Genomic DNA, 22,784 nt, shown 5'->3' with positions numbered 1-22,784 from the left:
TACATTGGGACAAATGGGTTAGCCAAAGCAGCCTGCAAACTAATGGTGACAATAACTGATAAGAAAACGCATAACTGCACAAAATCTTCAGTCATATGTATTACACTCAGAGTGTATTTCAGAAATCTTCCAATGTCAACAGTTGCACCACTGACTCTGCCTCCAAAATATTAAACCTGTTTTTATTTTCATTTTGGCAGTTTGAAACTCCTGAGTTTCAGGACAGAAGAAAGAGTTTGCTAAATTTCAGAAATATGTTTTTAGTACTGCAGGGAATTAATATATCCCTTACTAATACACTGAGAGTGAACAGCAGTGCAACATTACATGAGTCACTCAAAATAAGTTTGTATCATTCCATGCCATGATCTGCAAAAATATTATTCAGGCATGTACAAGAAATTAAGTGTGCTGCAATATACATAATTAACCTGAGTTTCAAACCCAACGCTGATTTATTGATGTGAGAGTGAGGCATCACTTATAGCACCTTACCATGCAGAAAATGAAGATCATCATTATTAAAAGGTCAAGATAATAACTTGCCTTAAAACATAAGCATCACCTATTTTAGTAGAAAAACATCTTTTAAATGTTTGAATTTAAGTTAAAGAATCTAGCCCCAAATCACAAGAAGTAGCACAGCCTTGATGTAGTCATCAACAATAACAAAGTGCTAAATCTTTCTATAGATATATTCCAGTACAAATACAGTTTTGCTTGTGTATATGGAATAGTACAATTGTTGTTTCCTGTTACTTTCACCTCTCATACCAGCAGCAGCACGAGTCTCAAAACCATCAGAAGGCTGTGTTCCAAGAAGGAGGTATGGGGGGGGGGGTGAGGGGTGGACAGAAAAAGAGAGAGAGAGACCAAAATTACCAAACATGTTGCTGGTTAAGACATGAAAAGATTCTGTACTCCAATACACAGGACTGTGTGCACTCTGAGAAATCCTGCTTTTGAGTTCATGTCAAGTAAAGCAGAATTCTGCAGCATGCATAAACAATGCAACTAATTTGCATGATTTTTTTCATGCTACAGGCAGCAAGGAAAAGACGCGTTGTTAGGCTCTTCTCTATTGGAAAGCCTACTGAACATTCTTCCTCGCAAATCCACTAACCTCCTGAAGATGCTCTCAAGGCCACCTTTCTTGTACTTGTAGCAAGCACTCAAGGCTACAATCTTAAGGACGAGAAAGTGACTTCAGGCTTTTTAAAAAGAGTTTCATTGTGATTTCAGAATTACAGACTGCATAAGATGAGTTCAAGAATTTTTGAATGAAAACAACAGGGCAGTTCTGTAATGAATGAAAACAACCAGTTGTGTAATGAGAAAGTGATTCAAAACCAACAGTTCTTTGACAGCTTTTCTTCAGCTTTTTTCTTTCGCGGCTTTTCTACATGATGCTGATCAGTCCCTAAATCAATTTTCAGTTTCATGATAAAATTGAGATCCAAGTATCATATGAGGATTGCTTCCTGCTTTTCCCCCACATAAGCTCTAGGGAATGCTGAATAGCACAAATATACCCAAGGAGATGACACTTTCATTTTCACAATTAAATGCTACCTTTTGCCTGCTCTAAAAAGCCTCAAGGCTTTTTGCGAATAGGGCGGCATAGAAATGTTTTAAATAAATAAATAAAATAAATAAAAAAGCTGCTCAGAGTACTTGCTAGACACAGAGGTTAAACAGTGGATGGTCCTGATGTCATTTAGAGAAGTTGAGAAGGACAGGCAGATGGTAAATGACTCATGAAGAAATTCTCTTAAAGTTCTGTGCAACACAATATATAAGGTCCACTATTTTCAGCGGGGCTTAGTCTCAGTTAAGGGTGCCTATAACACAGACTAAAACAGGAAACATTTTTACCTTAGACCTGCTACGATGCCAGCTGGAAATAGTTTCTTGGTCCTCTTAAACCTCACCCCCATTACAATGGTCAGAATGAAAGCTGTGACTGCAAATAAACACGATCAGATATTTGTTATTTTATCAATGTGATGTACAATGACAAAACTTAATTTAAGTAGCACAAGCATGTAAGAAAGTTTGGCTTGAAATTGAAACATTAACAATGTAGATTTTAGGTAAGTGTGCCTGGGGGAGGAATTCAGACGATCCCCACCAGTTGCCACTTAGCTCATCCCAGACAGCTGGACAAGGAGGAAAACAACCAAACTCCACCGCATGAACAGGTAGGTTGATGCGGGAACAGGAATTCATTTGGATACCCAGGCCCAAGTCATATATTTTTATCTTTCAGTCTATTTACCCCATCCCCAAAAGGATGACACTTAATTTACAAAATTATGCATATGATCTATTCTGCCTTAAAACAAACAAAAAGGCATGCAAATAATAACACAAAGCATAATATTCTCAGAGACGTTAGCACCTTATTTCACATCCCAAGCACTTTAGAAGTACACACCCTTATGTGTGTTGCAGTATTAAAAAAAGACCCTTGTGGCACCTTAAAGACTGCCAATTATTATGATATATTCTGTTGCTTGCTGCAAGGCCCCAGGACTACTGGTGGCTTCCGGTTATTTCCCTCTCACCTACTTCATTCCAGCTTTTGGCAGTGGCTGCTCACTCTCAGCAAGGGCTCCCCAGATGAGCCAAACTGTTTGCTTTAATGGTGGGCTGATGGCTGAGAACTGGGCTGCTGGAGGAGGTTTTGCAGGGGGGCCTCTTAAGTTAATAGAGATTAATTAAGTTAATAGAGAAAGATTTGAAAGAATGGCAAAATATGATTGATGCATTTTGCAATGGGGATGAGAAAGCAAGGATTAGTAAAAAAAAAAAAAAGATGGTATAAATCCCAAAAAACAGGATTAGGTATTCCTAATGCGCAGCCTTATTATATAGCAAATCAGCCCTATTACAGCCCAATGCAATTAATATGGTGTAAACTAGAATCTCATGTTTCACGTGAATTTCAATATGTTGAGGGATCCTTATTAAATATTTTCCTTCAACAGGATAATAAAAATATTATTAAAAAGATAGAAAACTCCTCTTTTAAGAATGTGGCCTAAATTTGGAATAAATATAGAAAAATACTTGTGCCATCAATTTCACCAATATTATCCAATTACAGAATTAAAAGGATTTCCAGAAAAATCCAAGCAGTAGTTTGGACAAAATATTGAAGAACAAAAAAATATTAAATTGAAAGATTGGCTAGAAAAAGAAAATAGTAGAGAAAAGATGCAGGCAATACTAGGGAGAGGGAAATTTAACTTGGTACAATATACTTCAGTTAGATCAATGGATTAAAGACTGGTTGAAGAAAAATGGTATATTTGGACAATACTCTAAATTTGAAGATATGACTCCATAGGAAAAAACCAAGATAATATGTGGATGAGAGGAATGACAAGTAAAATTTATAACATACTAGTAGAAGTGGACGACCAATACAATCCTCTTAAAAATAGTCTTGGGAAACAGATTTAAGAGGAGATATTAGTAATGAAAAATTGTGGAATATGTGGAATAAGAGAATTTTAAAATGTATGTTGATAAGAATTAAAGAAAACTTCAATGAATTACTTTGGAAATGGTACCTAACACTGGTAAAATTGAATTACATGAATGATAAATACATAAATATATTTTTATTTATTTATTTTCCAATTTATATCCTGCCTTTTTCCTACAAAGGGCTCAAGGCAGCTTAAATCATTCTCCTCCTCCATCTTATCCCCACAACAACAACCCTGTGAGGTAGGTTGGCTGAGAGTCTGTGACTGGCCCAAAGTCGCCCAGTTGGCTCCATGGCTGAGCAGGGACTAGAACCCAGATCGTCTGAGTTCCAGTCCCATGCTCTTAACCACTACACCACACTGGCTCTATATATTGGAGATGTAACCAGGAAGTGGGTACATATTTCCATATATGGAAGGAGTGTAAATATATAAATGTTTTGGAAAATGGTTTTCAAAGAAATTAGTAAAATAGTGAATTTAAACATTGTAGTAGACCCTGGACTAGCATTACTGTCATTCTTTAGGGAACAAGGGGGACACAATATTAAACATTTGATGACAAATTTGGTAACAGCAGTGAGAGTAATAATAGCATGAAACTGGAAAGTAAAATGTGACTATCAGATAAATTAGTGGTACAAAGAAGTCTGGAATATAGCTATTAACAATCAGCTAACTTGTGATGTTAGGTTAAAAAAAGGCTTGATAAGTAAAAAATAATTTTGAAGCTATTTGGAGACTAATTGTTGAATATGTTTTAGTAAAGGGAAAGGTTTGTGTACCATTACAAGACCCAATGCAGTTTTGGAAGAGGAGGCTACTTGGATGAATAATGAGTTTATACTAACTATTATGTATCTGTTGGACCTGGTGGAAAGTAGAATTGTTGTTATTCAATTATTATCATCATCAGGATCAATTTTATTATTTGCATTGTTTTATTTATGTGCAGACGATGAATTTTGTTTTTATTGCACATGTTTTGTATAATTTCTTTCAAAAATAAAAATAAAAAGAAATTTGCATAAAATTAAGACGTATTTAGTTTAAAATTAATGCCACTTCCATTATGTGGCAATCTATTTTCAGTTCATGACAAGTTGTTTTAACACAGCACTTACCATAATAATGCAAATGTATTTCATTCTGTTGTACTAATTTACAGCATACTTTCTTTCCATAAACCTGGGTACTTACATAATGATACCTTTACATCTCTGGGATTATGTGTTACCCAGTAGGCACCATAACCCGCCATCAAGCCAAAGAAAAGTCCAGCGATCAAGGAGATTTTACTGCCTGTAATACATCACATATTGGGTGGAATAAAAACGAAATAAATGAATAAATAAATAGAAAAAGTGTTATATTAAAAGAAAACAATTCTTTTCCTTTTTTAAAAAAATGCTATTCTTTTAGAACCTGAAAATGTTTGCATTTCTTTAGGTATTAATTCAAAACAGTTTTTAATAAGAGAAGTCTAGCAATAATGTGGACAACATAATCTGATGCAAAGACACAAGTGTTTTTCTCCCTGTTCTATACATATCAAGTAGCCACCCACAAGCAAATTTACACTGAGAGAAAGCATCTGCTGATACTGGCCTGGACCCAGACAGTTTCACTCTGCACACACAAAGGTTCTTTAGATTTCCTATTGTGAATTCAGCTCTCCCCATCTGCTAGTGCATCATCAATGCTTAGTCAGGATGAAACACTGGAGAATGCTTCTTCAGGGGTGACACTCAAGGAGTTGCAGCATGACACTTGCTGTGGAGAGTAGCTCTGGATTGCCCAGAATCTCCTGAGCTTTTGGATCCTGACCACTGCCTCTGTGCTTGAATTCTGGCAGCACTTAAGAGATTTCAAATTGTCAGTAGAGGTTTATGTGCGTGGACTCCATATGGGCAGGAGGGAGGAATTTAAAATATGTTTCAACACAGACCATTCTTAACACACACACACACACACACACACACACACACACACACACACACAAACACTAGGACTCCCTCATTTAGAATTGCTGAGTAGGGCAGTCAAAGGCAGGATATTTTCGAAGGCATATGTTCACAGGACTGCCATAATTCAGAGGCAAAGCACATAATAACAAAAACGCTCTCCTCCTCCATTAAGTGCTTAGCCCCCTCTACAACTGATCCTGTTCTATTGACAAAAGCTGCTTTGACAGCAGGTTAATTGGATACCACCTGAAATTTAATTTTTTAAAAATATCATGCAATTGCACAAATAAGATTAAAAGTAAATGATGGAGTGTCTTTTGGAGAAAAAAATCATTTTTTTAATTTAAATTTTGAAATTCATTATTTTAATAAATGTGTTTTTACTCCAAAGGGAATGAAAAAGAAGGAACAGGCATGCAAAATTCTAGAAATGAATCTCTGAAATACTAATATAATCCAGTATTCTGAGTTCTGCTCCAGTATACATAATGTACAGCAGAATCTCAAAAACTGGCAACAGTGGATTCCATAAATAACCCAAATGTTTAACTGTCTGAATTTACATGAATAGTAAATCTAGTTGTTTAATCTCTTAGTCAGTCTTCCGAAATATAAACTTAAGGTGAACATTGTATGACAATGGCACTGAGGGAGGGAACTCACCTCCTCTGGTCAATTTTTTAGAGGAAGGTGAAATTGCTAACCATTGTAAGAAATAATAGGAACTTGGTTCTAGTACCGCAGTAGCTTAATGAGAAGTGTGTGCTGTCTGTCCTTATGAATATGTAAGCACTGACTGGGGAGAGTGGCTTGGCTTGTGCCACCTGAACCTGGTGGCAAGCATTATTCAAGCATTAAACAACGTTTGCACAACTCATGGTCTGTTCTAGGGTTATGAAAGGGCATGCATACTTATCATGCCTGCTGGTAAGTGTGGCAACTCCTCATGAGTAAATCAGCCCACAATGGTCTATAGTATCACACAAGAAGCAGTAGAAATGATTTATTTACCTTTGCGGATATATCCTATGACACCTCCAAGAGCCACAGTGGCAGCATAACCAAAGCCAATCCAGTCCACACTCATGATGAAAAGTCTGGAAAGAAAAGCAAGTTATTGATGTGAACACAACACAATCTCCCTTAACAGAAAAAAGGAAGGTGGGGGGAAAGATTAGGAAATGTCCTTGTGACTGCGCAGGAAGTGAAACATTACATTCCTAGGGATATTAAGTTCACAACATGTGGCCAAGAAGGGCTATGAATGCAGCCCAACACAAAATCACAAACTTACTTAAAACATGAGATTTGCGATTTTATTTTGGTAACTTGATCCCACAGTTCTCCAGTGTGTACTTTGTAGACGACAATGTCATGTTGCAGCGTCACGTAAAAGAAATGTATCTATGCTCTCACTATTTGTACATGTGTAGCTTCAGTCTTATGGCAGTCTGCAGCTTCCCGTGTGTTATCTTCCAAGTGCAGACAGTCAAATTTACACCATCAGAGGTTACATGTGCTCATGGTGACTTGGTAAGCGAAACACAGCTATTATCAATAATCTTTCAACCTACTGTTGCAAACAATTTTATACATTTTGACACACTGGCTAAACACAGTCCTGTGGACAGCAAAAAATATGCAGCCTTGCTTTTCATATTGATACAAGAATTTGAAGATTTCAAGATTTCTGGGGAAATAAGCACTATTTTGGTATATTTGAGACTCCATTTTCAGTTGACATAAATATGTTACCTGCCAATTTTCAAGTGGAATGCATACAGCTGCAATCTGATATTCAACTTAAAGAAAAAATTGATCATGGACTTTTATAGGTCCCATCGTCCCAGTGACAAATATCCCTTGCTTCACAATCATGCCTTATTCATGTCTTCGCTTTTTGGAAGCACCTACATTTGTGAGCAACTATTTTCAAGAATGCACTGAGAATTGCAACTACTTCCATTGAACCAGATATTGATCCATTAGTTTCTCTAATACAATGTCAAATATCCCACTAGTTTTATGTTGTCCTCTTTTCATTTACAATAAAAAATAAAAAATCAATGAAGTTTATTACTTAGCTATGTTCATTTCCTCTATTAGTGATCACAAACTTGGGCCTTGCTCGATGATTTTAAAAAACTCTCCAAACGGGGCACCACATAATTAAGATTATGTAAGGTCGTTTTTGCTTATCTGTGGTGGCGGATATCACAGAAATTATGCACAGACTTTTTTTTTTTTTGCTTAACAGCTTTTGTTAGTGTTGTGCATTTAATGTGTGGCCCAAGACCATTTTTTTTCTTCCAATGTGGCCCAGAGGAGCCAAAAGGTTGGACACCCCAGTTCCAAATCATTAGCCATTCTCCCTGATCTCTATTTAATTTGTCCAGTTTTATTTCTGTAATGCATTACATATTTTTTCTCTGCTGTGTTAACCTAAGTTTTAAACTGAACTGTTAGTGAAGCAGATTCTCCAGAGAAATAGGCCACAGTAGTCATGGTGGCTTGGAGCCCAAATCTGTGCTGCGTGGAGAAATTGTTGACACCCTAATTCACTTAATCTGCAACAGAAGGATCAGCACAATCATCTTCCTGTTTCTCATCCAGGAAAACTTAAGATTGTTCTCCATGCTATGGCGAAAGCATGAGGTTTTTTGCACAGTGAGGCACAGTTAAACTTGTTCAATCTGCACAACCGGCCTAAGTCTTGAAACAGTTTGCCACAAGATGACAGCAGTATTCAGCAGCCACAGGGCAAACCAACACTCAGTTCTCACAATTCCTCAACAACTGTTCTCCTTTTCTGTCTGTTCCATGACACCCTATTCTCTGTTACACTCTTTAACTGGCATACCTAACCCCATGTCCCAAGAGGCATCTGCCCCCATATTCCCTTCTCCCACAACTCCAACTGCATGGAAGCTGAACTGGCAACAGGAATTCCCATGGTACTTTTCTGCACATGCCATAACCACAAATTCCTCCACTTGATTGTTGCCTGCCATGGTTTTGTTTCCCACAGCACCATGGGAAGTAAAATATGGCGGTTATCAGGTGCTGCTAATTATAGCAGGACCAACAGCACCAGGAAAGTGTCCCCAGGGGTTAGTTGCCTGAGCACAACCAAAGCCAGTGATATCCACAGCAGTGGCCAAGAGGCGGCTGAATCCAGTGACAGAGACCCAGACAAATGTCAGCTCTGATATGTTGGATGCTGATGTTTGGCCTGTCCCTCAGCCTCCCTGTCAGAGTGTCCAGATGCTTCAGGTTATATGTAACTTTTTACACCACACAATCAACACAATCCTTACAAGCCATATTAAACATGTAAATAGCATTCATCCCAGACCATGACCTGCTACAATCATGGTTTTGTTTGCTTAGAAGAGTGGCAATATTGTCCACTAATCCCACTTGCAGTGAATGGTCTCAGCATAAAAGTTTATTGTGTGTGGAGTGAACATTAAGGTGCTCATTCTCACTTTCTTTGCATGGTACTTTTGTGCCCCAAGTTATCAGCAATATCCTTGAAGATCTGGGCTAGATACCTCTTTTATGAATATCTTTCAGGACCTTCAGAAGACATTCGTTTCTTCTGAGAATCAGTAGTTTTATATAGAAGCAAGGCCATAACTGGACATGTTTAGCCTTGAGAAGATTGAGGGGGGACAAGATATCCCTCTGTAAGTACCTCAAAGGCTGTCACAAAAAGGAAGGCCAAGATCTCTTCTTGCTGATATGTAGGACATGAAATAATCATCTCAAGTTGCAACATCCAAGGTCCAGGCTAGATTATCAGGAAACGTTTCCTTACTGACAGCGCAATGAGATAGTGGAACCAGGTGCCAAAAGAGCTCATGGGCTCTCCCACTCTAGAGAAATTTAAAAAGAAACTGGGCAGCCATCTGAGTGGGATGGTGTAAACTGGTGTCCTGCAACAGCAGGGGGTTGGACCTGATGGCCTTCATGGCCCCTTCCAACTCTATTATTCCATGATTCTATAAATCCTATAGATTACACTTGGTGCAAAACCTGCACCTCACTCTGCATATCCTGTATGTCAGAAAAGTTTTGCTTCATACGGAAGCAGCTGCACAGATAGCACCTAAATCACCTCTCTCTCTCTCATGCTCTCTCCAGCTTCCTTCTAAGCATGCTTGTGCACACCAGAACCTCTCTGTTTGGTTTTTAAAGTCTCCTTCTAACCTTGCTAGTTATATTTCTAGCATGCCACCTAAAAGGTAACGCCATCCTTTGGCATGCAAAAAGTCCTCCCGCACAAGGCCAACCAGCCAGTCAGACCAAGCTCCATCTAGTCCAGCATTCTCGCCATAAGCTGCCCCAGTGGGAAACCCACACGCAGGAAATGAGGATAACTGCATCCTCCCCTTCAGCCGTTCACAGAAGCCAACTTGGAACTGGTCCCATCCCTCCCCAAATTAGAACGCTCTTCTCCAACAGGGTGCCCTGCGAACATTTTGGACGTTAACTCGCGTCAGCCTCGGGCAGCAAGGCCAACGGTCAGGAATGCGGGGCCGGGGTCCAAGAGAGCTGAAAGGCTCCAGGTTGGGGAAGGGAGCGACAGAGCCCCGCGGCGAGGAGGAGCGCGCGCGCGCGCGGGCTTGGCACGTTCAGGCCCTCGCCCCGGCCAGCCAGTCCGGCCCAGGCACGCATCGCGACAAGGCTGTCACGGGCCGGGCGCTCCTGCGCAGGGCGGGAGGAGAATCTTTCTGGGGCTCGCCCGGCTTCCACTTGCCTTCCCTGAGCCCCGAAAATGCTCCTCTCCCCTCTCTTTGTCGCCGTGGGCCTAGGGAGCGAGTTGCCCACCCGGCCTCTGTCCTCCCTCTCCCCACATACCGTGTTTTCTTTCCAACGCGTGCGCGAGGGACAGAGGCCACTCCCCCATCGCCGCATCCGCCCTCCGCTCCTCGGATTCACCGCCTTTCCTTCGGTCCGCGCTCGCCTCCTGCTGCCCGTGCAGGGAAAGGCGGGATGCGACCGGCTGGAGTTGCGGGTGGGGAACGCGTGGCTTTGCGTTTGGCGAGCGGCAGTCGCCCACCTTGGCCAGGGCCGGTTGAGCCAAGTGTACCTGTCCGCTTGCTTTCGGCTTCGCGGAAGAGGGCGCAAGCCAGCGCACCTGGCAGGCTTCCCTTGTTTGGGGACGACCAGAGCATTACAAGAAAGAGCAGCACTGCCACCCCGTGGGCAAAGGGCGCCAAGGTGCATGGACTTAACAAGGAAGTTTCCTGTTCTCCCTCCGCCGGGAAAAAAACAAAACACGAAATCCTTCCGGGAGGCTCCTGTTTAGCTGCAGCGACAGCACTTGCTCCAGAGGGTGGGCGGGCTGGCTGATGCGCCTCACTATGCAGGCCTTGTTTTGCTATATCTGTTACCAGCGTGTGTTTTATTCTGAGTATTACGTTGCATTTTTATCCTGCCTTCCTATTGCAAGGAACCTGAAGAAGTTCCCTGCATTTTATTCTTGCAGCAATGGTGCTGTGCGGTGGGTTCGAGTGAGGGTCTGTGACTAGCCAAAGGTCACCCACTGAGCTTTACAGGTGTGTGGGGACTAAAACCTGGATCTCTGGAGGCCCACTCTGAGGGACTGAGTAGGCCCTGTTACAGTCACCACAAGTGCTATGGTGGGGACTGGCGCAGGCGGCCTGTACCCTGACAACCTTTCAAACATAGGGCTGCCCCCTGTCATAGGGCACGCCCTCCCCTGGCCTGTGCAGCATGGAGCCAGAAATGGCGTCATTCAGATGATCGTTTTGCCAAGGACAGGGAGGGCTGGAGGAATGGCAGCTTCACTCAACACATACCGCCATCAGAAGAAGGCCTGCCTGCCAACTAGTAGGGAATGGGAGGCAATTATCTCTATAGAAACTTGGGAGGGCAGTTTGTCCAGGGTCCTCCATCAATCAAACCTGGCAGATGTCAGTAGAAGTGAACAAGGACAAGGGAGGAGGGAAGTCCCTGCAATAAATATCATCCTCTGTGGAAGGACTGGGGGATAGTGGAAAATGGGGGCCATTACATTTTCCCCAGTCTGCACAATATCCCTGACTTGCGTTTCCATTCCATTCTGCCTCTTGAATCCAATGATGGGTTGAGAGACTTTCACTAAGTGCATGAGAGGTCGGGTGGGTACTAAATCTGACAATCAATTGTAAGGGTGAATACTTGAATGAGCACATCTATGGGGTTCAATCTGGTAGGCCTCCTATAATTTGGAGAACAGAAGCAGACAATTAACTCTTCTTGGCAAAAGTACAGAGAGTGAAACCAGCCTTGAAAAGCTGTTTTAATTTTTAAATACCCAGCTAAAGCCATTATTATTCAGCTGAGTAAATATTTGTTGAGATTGTTCTCTATATTTGTTTTCATTTGTGTGTTCTTTGTTTTGAATATTTCACTGACAGTTGAGGGTTTTAGTTATTTAAATTCTATCTGGTGCTTTCATTTATCTTTCCCTGAAATTATTTTGTATTCTCTCTGTATGTCTATCTAGCAATAAACACAGTGATCTATAGCATAATTCATATTATTCACATTAATAAAATCTCCCTGTATATTAATAACCGGCATAGCCCAAATTATTTAAGCTAATGTGGCTTACAAATATTAGCTATTTTGCTTATGTGGTTGAGTTCTTGCAAACTATGGATTTATCTGATAAAATACATTTGATTCCTATCTATATAGTACCTATCTTTGGCTCTGCTCAGCTCTTTTGCTCAATAAACGTGGACACAGTTGAGTCTTCTCACCCTGGTCCTAAACATACAGTGGATGATGGGTGAATGGAGGTTATAGTTACTTAGCAGTGAGGAAATGCAAATTGCATATGCTCAAGGCTACAACCCAATTTGTTTTGCTTGTCTTGATATGATTTGCCTGCCTTTTTGTGCGTAACATCTCTTAGGAGAACTAGGGGAGCTATGAAAGTAGATGGAGAATAAGCTTGGAAAACTGCTTATGACAAACTGATGTGCACTGTTTGCATATGGAAATGTTTGTAGATGTGCAGAACTGAGCTCTTAAAGAGTACTAAACTGGAAATAGGCCTAGTTCACACAAAGCTGGCAAACCTGTGCATGTAGGGTCAGCCTGCAGGTTAGGGTTAGGGTTAAAAGATTCAATTATATCTATCTATATCACCTATCTATCTATCTATCTTGATCCAAACCATGCAATTAACTTAATGTATAGTTAGGCCCTAAGTAAGTACATTTAAAGAACTTTAGGGAAGGAATATTTCCTAGGGCCCCTCTTTAACAATATGGGATAGGATGCAGTGGTCTGATCATATTTAACTTAAACTTATTTTAGGATTCAAGCCCAATTTGGGGAGACTTCCCTCTCCCTTCCCTTTCTCAGGGGTGGAGATGGACCATATAGAAAAACAGGGAGCTGCCACAGAAAAATGGAGATGGGAAAGATAATTTCCATGGATTTCCTTAACAGTGCAATCTTATACACACTTGCTCAGAAGTAAGTCTCATTGTTTTCAATAGTGCTTAGTCTCAGGAAACTGTACAGGATAGCAGCCAAATAGTACAATCTTATGCACTGTCTATGAAAAGAAAAATTCCACCATGTTCAATAAAGTTTACCCCCAGAAAGGTATGCATTTCCTTTTGGTGTGCAATTCTATCCATGTCTACTTAGAATAAGTCCCACTGTGTCTAATGGGACCTACTTCCAGGTAAGTGCGTATATGATTACAGTCTCTCTTAACATTTTTCTTCTGATTGAAGCCATGATGTCTGGTATAAATGAAGCTGACTGCAGGAAGTTCAGACTTCTTAACTCTAGGTACAACATGAGTGTGTTGATGCCTTCAGTAAAATCTTAGGTGGAAACTCATTGACTCAAATATTGTATATGAAAGTATTGTGAAAAATGAAATACTTCTGAGAAAATCTGTCATCTTTATTCTAGAGGTGCAGGTATATGCAAAGGACAGAACTAATCCATGTCATTTGTTATGTTCTAGCCATGAATTCAGCCACAAAAGTTAGTTTTTAAGAATGTTATAATAAAAATGTTTCATTTGCAATGTCAGAGCATTTTTATTAGAAACCCACATTTGAGGTTCAGTTTTTGTGAAGATCAGTTATTCTTACCAGGAATAACTACTGAATGAGACTTAGTTCAGTGTGTCTTCCCACCACCGCTGCCCAACATACACAGTGAAACTGTATCCCATTGAGTAAGACTGTTGTTTTAATAGGATTCTTGTAATATTTATACTATCACACGAACAATTAGAAAATACTTTAGGACTCTAGTAATCTCTTCAAAAGAAATGTATGGGCAGGTTTTATATATACTTCACATAGTTTCAAAGTAGCATAATACAGGTTATTAATCTGTAATGTGCTTTCCCCCTGTTTTTAGAAGACAAAAAATCAAATATTTTCTAATTATCCTTCTAATCCAGTTCTTTGAGTTTGGTTAAATGTCCTGAGCGTAGACTAAGTGAACAAAAAAAGACTGGATTTTTTAAAAAAGAAAATCCACCCACGGATTTATATTTTAGACATTTTTGAAATGAGATGCTGCCCTTCGATCCACAAGACTAAACATATTAACGTGGATGTGAAGGTGTTATTTTGATCAAAGGCTGAAGGCTCTGTTATTCCTTGGATAAAATAGACTGTGCTTTAAAAAGAAAAATAAATACGAAATTCCAGTGTGATTCTGGTTTTAGGATTCCTCAAGCTCAATTTGGAAACGTCATTTTAGCCCAAAGGCATGCCACATGACCCAGATGTGCAATGTACAGATGTGTGTAAGATCCTTTGCTAAATCTGGAAGCATGCCTCACATGGGTGCTGCAAACTATTTCCTCAGCCTGACTAAGCAGTTTGCGCACACAACTTCCAAATATGCTGCAATTCAGTTCATCAAGTACTTGGGAGAAGAAATAGATTTGAGCTTTGGCTGTTGCATATGTACGTAATGGATTTTAAGTCCAAAATCTGTCAAAAGGACTTAACTAGGCCCACAACAACAACAAAAATTCTGTGCAAGATATACTGAACTGAATGGAAATAGCAAAACAAACATTTCTCACTCTAAAACAAAAGGGAGCACTTGGGGTTCTTGAAGATAAGGTAAATGATCAAACAGAGCTCCTCTGAAGATGTCACAGAATGCCTCACTGGTTTGTTTCCTGCAGTGTTCAGAAAAACAGAAACTTCATGGTGGCCAACAGAATCCTAATTCTGAGACAACTTAAGGCACTGCCAGCAGAATTGCTTTAAAGCACATCACAGTCAACACATTTGGGTGAACCTTCTCCTCAATATCTAGTTTATTGCAAAATAAGGTTGTCTTGTACAGCAAAGTGCTGGTGATAGTTTTAATATCTCCAACTGAAAGGAGTAAAAGGAGCACAGCTTTTACATTTATTTTCAGGAGCTTGAGATTTCTTGTTTCCTAGCTGGTCTGAAGGCTCATAGGTTTATGCATTGTATAAGGGAGGATGGGCATTCCTCACACTGAGTACAGTGGTTTTTATCCTGTGTTATGATGATGTATTTACTGAGAAAATCTTAGCAAATAAGCCACAGCCTTCAACCCCTGAACCCTTCTCAACCAGCCATTTCCCACGGGGAGTTCAGGAGTTTTGTAGATAGATCCTGTTTTCTCATGAGAATTTTACTGGAGTTCATAGACTCAGAATTGAAATCAGAGGAGATTTATGAGGTTGTTCTGGAACTATCATGCCTTTCTTTCTAATACTTTCAAGAATTTATAGAATGTAGCATGTATTGTGGAATAAAGATAGAAGATAAAGCTCAATTCACCAAGGCTGCAGTCCCAACCCAGACAAGTTGGAAATAGAAATTTCTAGGAGGCAAACTCTGTGGAATGCAATGACCAAGATTTCTGTGTGAACAGGTAATTTTTCTCATTGCTCTGCAGAGAAGATTGGAAAAGAAAACCAAATCTTGAGAGAAGTTGCCTTATAATTTATATTATGTACTTCATATTTATATTATGTTCTTCATAATTATACTGCCCATAGCTGAAGCTCACTGGGTGGTTTACAACAAAGTATAAAAACTGTACAATATAATAAAATATTGACAATAATTAAAATTAATTTAATATAGCATAAAACATTAAAAAACAAAAATAAGACAATTAAAAAGACTCAGCCAAGAATAAAAGAAAAGAAAAATGCCTGGCTAATTGTACCAGGCCTCTGAATGACCAGGGAGGTCATTAAAGGCCTCTACAAAGAGGCTTTCTTAACCTGGCACAAAAAAGATAGCAAATGTGGAGCCAGGCAGGCTGCAACATGGAGGTTGTTCCAAAGATGAGGGGCCACCACAGGAAAGTTTCTCCCCTTATTATTTATTTATTCATTAAAACATTTTTAATAAATAGTTACCATCCTCCAAGGCTCTTGAGGAGTTTGCACCCAGAGGAAGATTTGGAAGCTGAGTGTAGTGTCTGGGCTGAGAGAGCTGCGCTCCATCAATTATCGTGGTCTCAAGCCATGTAGGGCTTTATGGGTTAAGACCAGCTCCTTGAACTGGGACTGCAAGAATAAAGACAGCCAATGCAGCTTGAAAAAGAGCTGGTTTTATACGTTCGGACCTCCAGGTTCTAGTTCTTAATCTGGCTGTTGCATTCTGCCCCAGCTGCAGCTTCTGAACCATCTTCAAGCCCAACGTAGAGTGTGTTGCAGCAATCTAATCTAGTGATTACCAGAGCATAGATCACTGAAGCCAGGATATCGCTGTCCAGGTAGAGGCACAGCTGGGCCACCAGCTGAAGTGGGTAGAAAGCACGCCAAGCTACTGATGCCACCTGAGCCTAAAGTGACAAGGAAGGATCAAGGAGCACCCCCAAGCTACGAACCTGCTCCTTCAGGGGGAGTGCAACCCCACCTAGGACAGGTTGAACACCCCTCATCTGGTCAAAGGAATCACCCATCCACAGCATCTCAGTATTGCCTGGACTGAGTTTCAGTTTGTTAGCCCTCATCCAGTCCATTATCATAGCCAGACACCAGTCTAGCACATCCACAGCCTCACCTGCTGAAAATGAAAAGGAGAAATAGAGCTGCATGTCATCTGCTTATTGATGGCAATGAATTCCAAATCCCTGGATGACCCACTCAGCAGTTTCCTGTAGATATTAAATAGCATGGGGGACAGAACAGACCCCTGAGGAACCCCTGCTGGAGAGTCCATGGGGCTGAACAATATTCCCCAAGCACCACCTCTTGGAGATGGCCCTCCAGGTAGGGGAGGAACCACTGCAACGCACTGCCTGCCACTCCCATCTCAGCCAGCTGCTCCAGAAGGATACCATGGTCAGTGGTATTGAAAGCTGCCAAGAGGCCCAGCAGTAGCAACAGGGTCACATACCCCATGCAGAAGTGGTTGTGTGAATCCGTCCAAGCACCTTGTCCACATCCTTGAGTTGTACTGACTAAAATTCATGCAACAAAACTGGACCAGACTGTGCATCTAACGTGCATTTGTTTCGAGCAGAAGAAAAAAAATAACAATATATGCCTCTTACCCTGGTACTGTTAATTCCCTTGGATATTTTTCTGACATTCCTATTTGTAGCTTAGTTTAATCTGGAACATATTTGAGTTTTGAGACACAGTTGGTGTTTTTCATGTCATATAATTTGGCTGGAATTTTGCCTAAGTCAAACATCATGGTCAGAACTAGTGAGCTACAACGGAAGTGGTCTAAGGAGAAAACCTCCCCTGGAGAGGGTCCAGCTTTCCAGTACAATTATGTACTTAAGATTATAGCAATGGTCTAAACAAAAAGGGAAAGGAAAAAGGTTCTCATCCGCTAAAGTATTAATATAAACCTTGGCATGCAACTAGCAAACTCATCCTTTCTAACATCCTAAAACCTTTATCAGTTCTAAAATGGGTGTCCCATTAAAATATTAAAAAAAAATATCAAATACTTCTCATTAAAAAAAACCTGCATGCAGCTATTACTTTGTCTGTCTGGAAATGGCATCATGAGAGCACTTGTAAGTTAGTGAATGGGAAAGTTCCATCCTCATAAAAACACTGGATGGATGTGAGAGGGAGGAATGACTTGTTTCCTACCTGTACTATGGCAGCAATCTTTTCACTTTCAAAACGACTTGGGGAGTGGGGGAGAGCATGGAAGAAAGCTGCAGTTCGGATTACAACCACTTAGCTCCAGGACAGACGCTCCCATTGGCACTAGCGGGGGGGATGGATGATACTCCCACAATATCCTAGAGCAGCACTGCATCAGCCTACGGTGAAGCCATCAGAATTGCAGAGGGCTGGCAGCTGCTCCCTGCATATTGTGGCCATGACACTGCTGGAGCGGCTGCCTGCAAGTAAACTAGTGAATGGGTAGGGTTACACTGAGGACCGTTTGCCAGAAACGAGGGCTCCTTCCTGGAGCTGGCTTTGCTCACATCTGCAACAAAAAGCCTCTGGTTGAGAGCTGCTGCTGTAATCAACGACACTGGACTGGATGTAGATGGAGGAGGGCAACTCTAGATGCTTTGGCCTACAGATACCCTCATCATTGGATCTGCTAGGTGAGACTGATAGGAGTTGTGGGCCAAAACATTTGGGTAGGCTACTAGTTCCTCAGCCCTGTTTTAAGAAGTCTTTTCCAATAAAACAGTTTGATATGGTTGCCATAGATAATCTCAGCTTCCTCCCCCTGTGAATGATCACCAGATATTTTCTGTTGTGCGTAAATTTGTGAGTGTTGGGCAGATACTGTCTGGTGTGCGCAAATGTTCAGGTGGCATCCTTTGAGAGGGAGCATAGCAGCTGCTTTGCATGCAGGAGGCCTTGGTTCAGTTCTTGGTGTCTTCCGGTAGGGCTAGAAGACACCTTCTGGATCCCTAGAAGGCCCCTGCTGGTCAGGGTCGCCCATGCTGAGCTAGATGGACCTGGGCTCCAATTCAGCATAAAGCAGCTTCCTATGTTCCTAAAGGGTCTACTGCAAACCATCCCTTATGAGAGAAGCATTGCCAAGGAAATTGCTCAATGTCGTGAGGATTTTTAAGGCTTTTCTAGTCATTGTCTTAGCACAGACATACTGAAGCAGGCCCCTGAGAGATGAGTTATAATTCAAGATTTCCGTATGCATCCCTGCCCCCAGAGACTCTCATAAAACAAGATCTCTATCTCGGTAGGGCACGCTATCTGTAAAATGCATTTTAAAATAAATAACTTTCTCCTGCTGACGGTTCGATGATTAAAGAAAAAAATGTGATTTATTTACATAGAGATATCTTCTGCAACAGACTGGGCTGGAAATTGTTATCTACATTCAGGGACTACATTCTGTCCATATTTGCTGAGTGACTGATACTTGGTTTTGAAGCTCTTATTAATAAATTGTTCTTAGCATAGGAGGGTAGAGAGAGAACAGTTCCACTTGTCCTAACGATTGTGTAGAGGTCAGATTTAATGTTGCTGGCATCAAATTCCTATCTGCGTCACTGACCTCTTCAACTTTACTTAATCTGGCTGGGATGAAAACCGAGAAGGTGAAGAGTACCTCTGCAAATTCCTTTCTATCCTCAAGCATTTTACTAATTAAATGCCTCTATTTTAAAATGAGGCTTCCATTCCAGTGTTATTCTAAGCCACAACTTCAACCGAGTGTCACAGAAAGCCATAAATTTGCCTCTGGATGCAGATTGACAACAAGATCTGGTTAAACCAATATTATCATAGCTCTGACAACTTTGCTATATAATTTGCAACAACAGTTCATGGAAGTTCTGTTATGGACTCAAAAACAAAAACAAAACGCCAGTATGTTCAGGTGCAGTGTGAACAGGTGTTTTGCAGCAACTGTCCATCATGAGGCTCTGGTGGTGTTGTGCAATCAGACACCTGGTAAGGGAGACAAATACAAACCTGAGACCATTGAAAGGCAGCTGCGGAGCTTCTTGATAAAAGGTCTTCCAGGAGTCTGATGTAAACAGAAGGTGTATTATAGGGACAGGATTGTGTACATGCTAGTCTTAAGCATTGTATCCAAAGGATCCCTTAAAAGGATCATCAAATGGATCCCTTCCTCCCAATTGCAATGTCAGACCTGAAGAACTAACCCAAAAACATACATATCAAGAGCTAATTTTTAAAAATACTACTGCAACTGGGATTGGCAACATGTGATCAATTCACATTGACCCTATCTAGAATAACCAAACATGCTGGCTGATTGGACTTGTAGGTCAAAACATCTGGAGAGTCGCAAGTTGACGACTCCTGAACCAGGTCAAGGAGGCCAGTCATCATGCCCACCACTGAAAGTGACAGTACAACCTCAGACGTTAGTGGGCTGTTAGATAATATTGGGTGCTTGCAGATGGAGAGCTCCTAGAACTACCCTTGGGAAGCCATTGTGCTGCTGATGCATCTTCTTTTCTGTAACAGATTTTCTGCAGATGGAAGAAGCAACAAGGGGAGACAGGAAGGTCATGAGCAGATGTCATCTGAACCACAGCATAACATCATATGAACGAGGCAGTGTGATAGTTCCAGAAAAGTTCTGCCTTGGAAGCAGACTTTCTAAGGAATGGCCAATTCTCCTAGAGGTTGAACAAAAAAAGAACCTGCCGTACCTCATATGGTGCAGGGATGGCACAGACTCTGTGTCCCCACTCTATTGCAGAAGGAACACTTGTAGTGGAGATGCCTGTAGTGGACGGCCTATGAAGGCTTTTAATAAATAATAAACAAACACTTGACTAACTCCATAGTCAACTACAGTATTATGACACCCAAGCTAATGCATGTTGTTTCCTCGGGTAGATTTCATTTTGTTCCAAAGGGCTTAGTGACTAATAAGTGCATTTAGGAGAACAACCTAATAAAAATCATTTTCTAGGCCTGAAGCAAGGGAATACTTTCTCCATTTTCATTTCCATCTAGAAATTGGAACAGCTAGAAAACTGCTTAGATTTCCTTCCTTCCTTCCTTCCTTCCAGACTGGAAGTATCTGAAAATATGTTTTGAATATATTGATGAACAACTGAAATGGTTGGGAATTCTTGTGGGGGTAAAGGGTCTATTGCTCTTGCAGTAGCATATTTTGTGGCAGCTCCAAGATGCATAGCAAAACATGGATGGAACTTCTAACAGGTGAGTCCAAGTGCTAATGTAATGAAAAATCACACTATCATAGTGCCTTAAATGGCACTATTGCCATTTAAGGAAATTGCCATTCAATGTGGGAGCTTAAAACCCCCACACTGACTGAATTCACCCTGGTTTGTTCTTATGTATGACTCCAGTTGCGATTTTTCCTCATGGCTTCTGTGGGTCTACCATAGACTTTGGCAGCAAGAGCAGCCACTGCTGCAGCAGATGCTCCAGCCTGCATTCTCTGCTGTCCTGGTCTGTCTGGCAACTGCTGTGTTGGAGTTTGGGCCACTATGGGCTCCTTGTTTTGGTCCCCCCCCCACCCCGCTCACACGCTGCCTTCCCAGCAAACACTGCCCTGACAGTCAGCCAGAAAACTTTCCCAGGCAGATGCCCCAGCAAGCACCCTTGGGAAAGTCTGCCTGGCAGGACATGCTCCCTCTGCGCCAGGCACCAGGTGCCCATGCCCTTGTCCTTGTGTGTTCGGCTGTGGGGCGTTAGGGTCAGGGAAGGAAAATGGAGCAGCACAAAAGCCATGCATGCATAGAAGCCACATGCATGCGTGAGCCCTGGACACAAGGTAGCATTGCTATGCATGCTGTGCGAATACAGCCGATGTATACAAATGGCCATGTGAAACACTGAGCTCTGTTCAAGAAGGAAAATATGTGCAGGAAGAGCTTTCCCCATTTTCCCTTTCTGCACAGTGGAGAGGCGCTTCATGTACCCCTCCCAGCCAGGCAGCTGAGCAAACAGAGTCTTGTTGGTGTGCTGATACAATAACCTTCCTTGCCCTGGCATGGCACATCAAACAATGATGAAGAATTTCACACCTGCGAAATTCAAAGTACCAGAAACTATAAAAGATGTGTGTGGCAGGAAAATGGAAGAGCCAACACACACACACAGAAAACAGCAACGGAGTTCTGTTATTGACAGAAAGAGCTGCAGGCTTGGAAGAAAAGACCACCCCCTGTGCAAGTCTTTAAAGCTTTGGGGTAGGGAAGCACACCGTAATTAGCCTGTACACCGTAGTATTGATTTTAGGAAGTGTTTGCATATTATATGCTTAATTATACTCAATGTACGAGGACATTTGTACATTATGAGCTTAATTATAAGCATAATTAAAGCACAGAAATGACACCCAGTTGGTTGGGCACGGGCTGTTACTCTTTCTACAGACCGCAGATTATTTTTATTTATTTCATTTCAGATGAAGAACCAATGCAAATTTTAAAGCTTGCTCAAACAGGTGCATATATATGGCATTTTAATGACTCTTCTCCTTGCTTTATACAAATGAAAGCAGTTTGGGAAGGATAAACACTGCTGCTTAAAGTAGAATTCACATTCCCCAACTAGTGAAACCTCTAGATTTTGTGTGAGCAAGAGCAAGATGTGTTTTCTCCTCTCAACATCTTGACCAAGGCACTATGATTTTAACAGATGTGGGGCAGGCAACAATTCAGCAGGTATGGCTTTCATGACATAGAATATTTCCCAAGGAGAAAAAGGCTACTTACTCGAATTTGCATTCTGATGCTCTATAAAGAATTGGCAGTTAGCAAATAACTTAATCGCTTGCACTCTTGGTGTAGCTTCTTAAATGTATTCATATTAACATTTGCACTTAGGTAGCTGATCAGCTTAGGTTGCAATCCTTGGCACACTTGCTATGTTCAGTGGTCACAGATGACCTTCTTTTAGGACCCACTGATCTTCCATAAGCTGCCGCCACAGTAATCCAGGCTGCTAAGGGCACCCCTTATCTATTAAAGACCCCAGTAGGACCCCAAAGGTATCTAAAAATTTGAACATGAATTATCACTAAACAGGTAGAGTTCTAACACCTTAGTAGAATGAATCCAAGTGATACATGAGCAGGTTGAGTGAGAAGATCTTCCCAGTCATAAATTATAATAATATGAATTAAGGAAGGATGTACTTAACACAATCAGAGTTTACAGATATTTAAGGTGAAGGGTTAAGAAATGATTAAAATGGCAGTGCAGTCGTCTTTCATCCTAATCCCATGATGTTGGTTGAACTAGGCAGTCTTTATCTCTTTGCTGTAGGAAAATCATTCAGAGTTCAAGTCATCGTAACCAAAAATGGCTGTAGACTCACGGTCTAGATGAAGGAAGACACCGCAGCTTCCGTCCC

The 22,784-nt window shown here is 41.2% G+C and overlaps 1 protein-coding gene across 2 annotated transcripts; it reads right to left on the bottom strand.

Moving 5' to 3' along the window:
* Positions 1 to 163: 163 nt before the first annotated feature.
* TMEM14A (transmembrane protein 14A) lies at positions 164 to 10,383 on the bottom strand. Of its 2 annotated transcripts, none has more exons than XM_044421529.1 (5): positions 10,328 to 10,383; positions 6,476 to 6,561; positions 4,698 to 4,799; positions 1,876 to 1,963; positions 164 to 808 (listed from the first exon to the last, which is right to left on the bottom strand). In XM_044421529.1, the coding sequence occupies exons 2-5, from the start codon at positions 6,549 to 6,551 to the stop codon at positions 769 to 771; spliced, it is 306 nt and encodes a 101-aa protein (XP_044277464.1). In that variant the 5' UTR covers positions 6,552 to 6,561; positions 10,328 to 10,383; the 3' UTR covers positions 164 to 768. The 2 variants fall into 2 exon arrangements, with proteins under 2 accessions (XP_044277464.1, XP_044277462.1); XM_044421527.1 differs by lacking the exon at positions 10,328 to 10,383 and adding an exon at positions 6,759 to 6,895.
* Between the last annotated feature and the right edge of the window lie 12,401 nt (positions 10,384 to 22,784).

Source organism: Varanus komodoensis, unplaced genomic scaffold (assembly GCF_004798865.1).
Source record: "Varanus komodoensis strain SLA01 unplaced genomic scaffold, ASM479886v1 scaffold12, whole genome shotgun sequence".
In the NCBI taxonomy this organism is placed as follows: domain Eukaryota; kingdom Metazoa; phylum Chordata; class Lepidosauria; order Squamata; family Varanidae; genus Varanus; species Varanus komodoensis.
The sequence above is the reverse complement of the archived record's forward strand: the minus strand, read 5'-3'. Positions and strand labels throughout refer to the sequence as shown.

Bases quoted from the DNA above. Each gene is read 5' to 3' on its own strand.
- TMEM14A (XM_044421529.1), bottom strand. From the start codon at position 6,551: ATGAGTGTGGACTGGATTGGCTTTGGTTATGCTGCCACTGTGGCTCTT. The intron at 4,800-6,475 runs GTAAATAAATCA...GATGTATTACAG, and splicing joins CATAGGATATATCCGCAAAG to GCAGTAAAATCTCCTTGATC. The intron at 809-1,875 runs GTAAAAATGTTT...CTTGGAACACAG, and splicing joins GGCATCGTAGCAGGTCTAAG to CCTTCTGATGGTTTTGAGAC.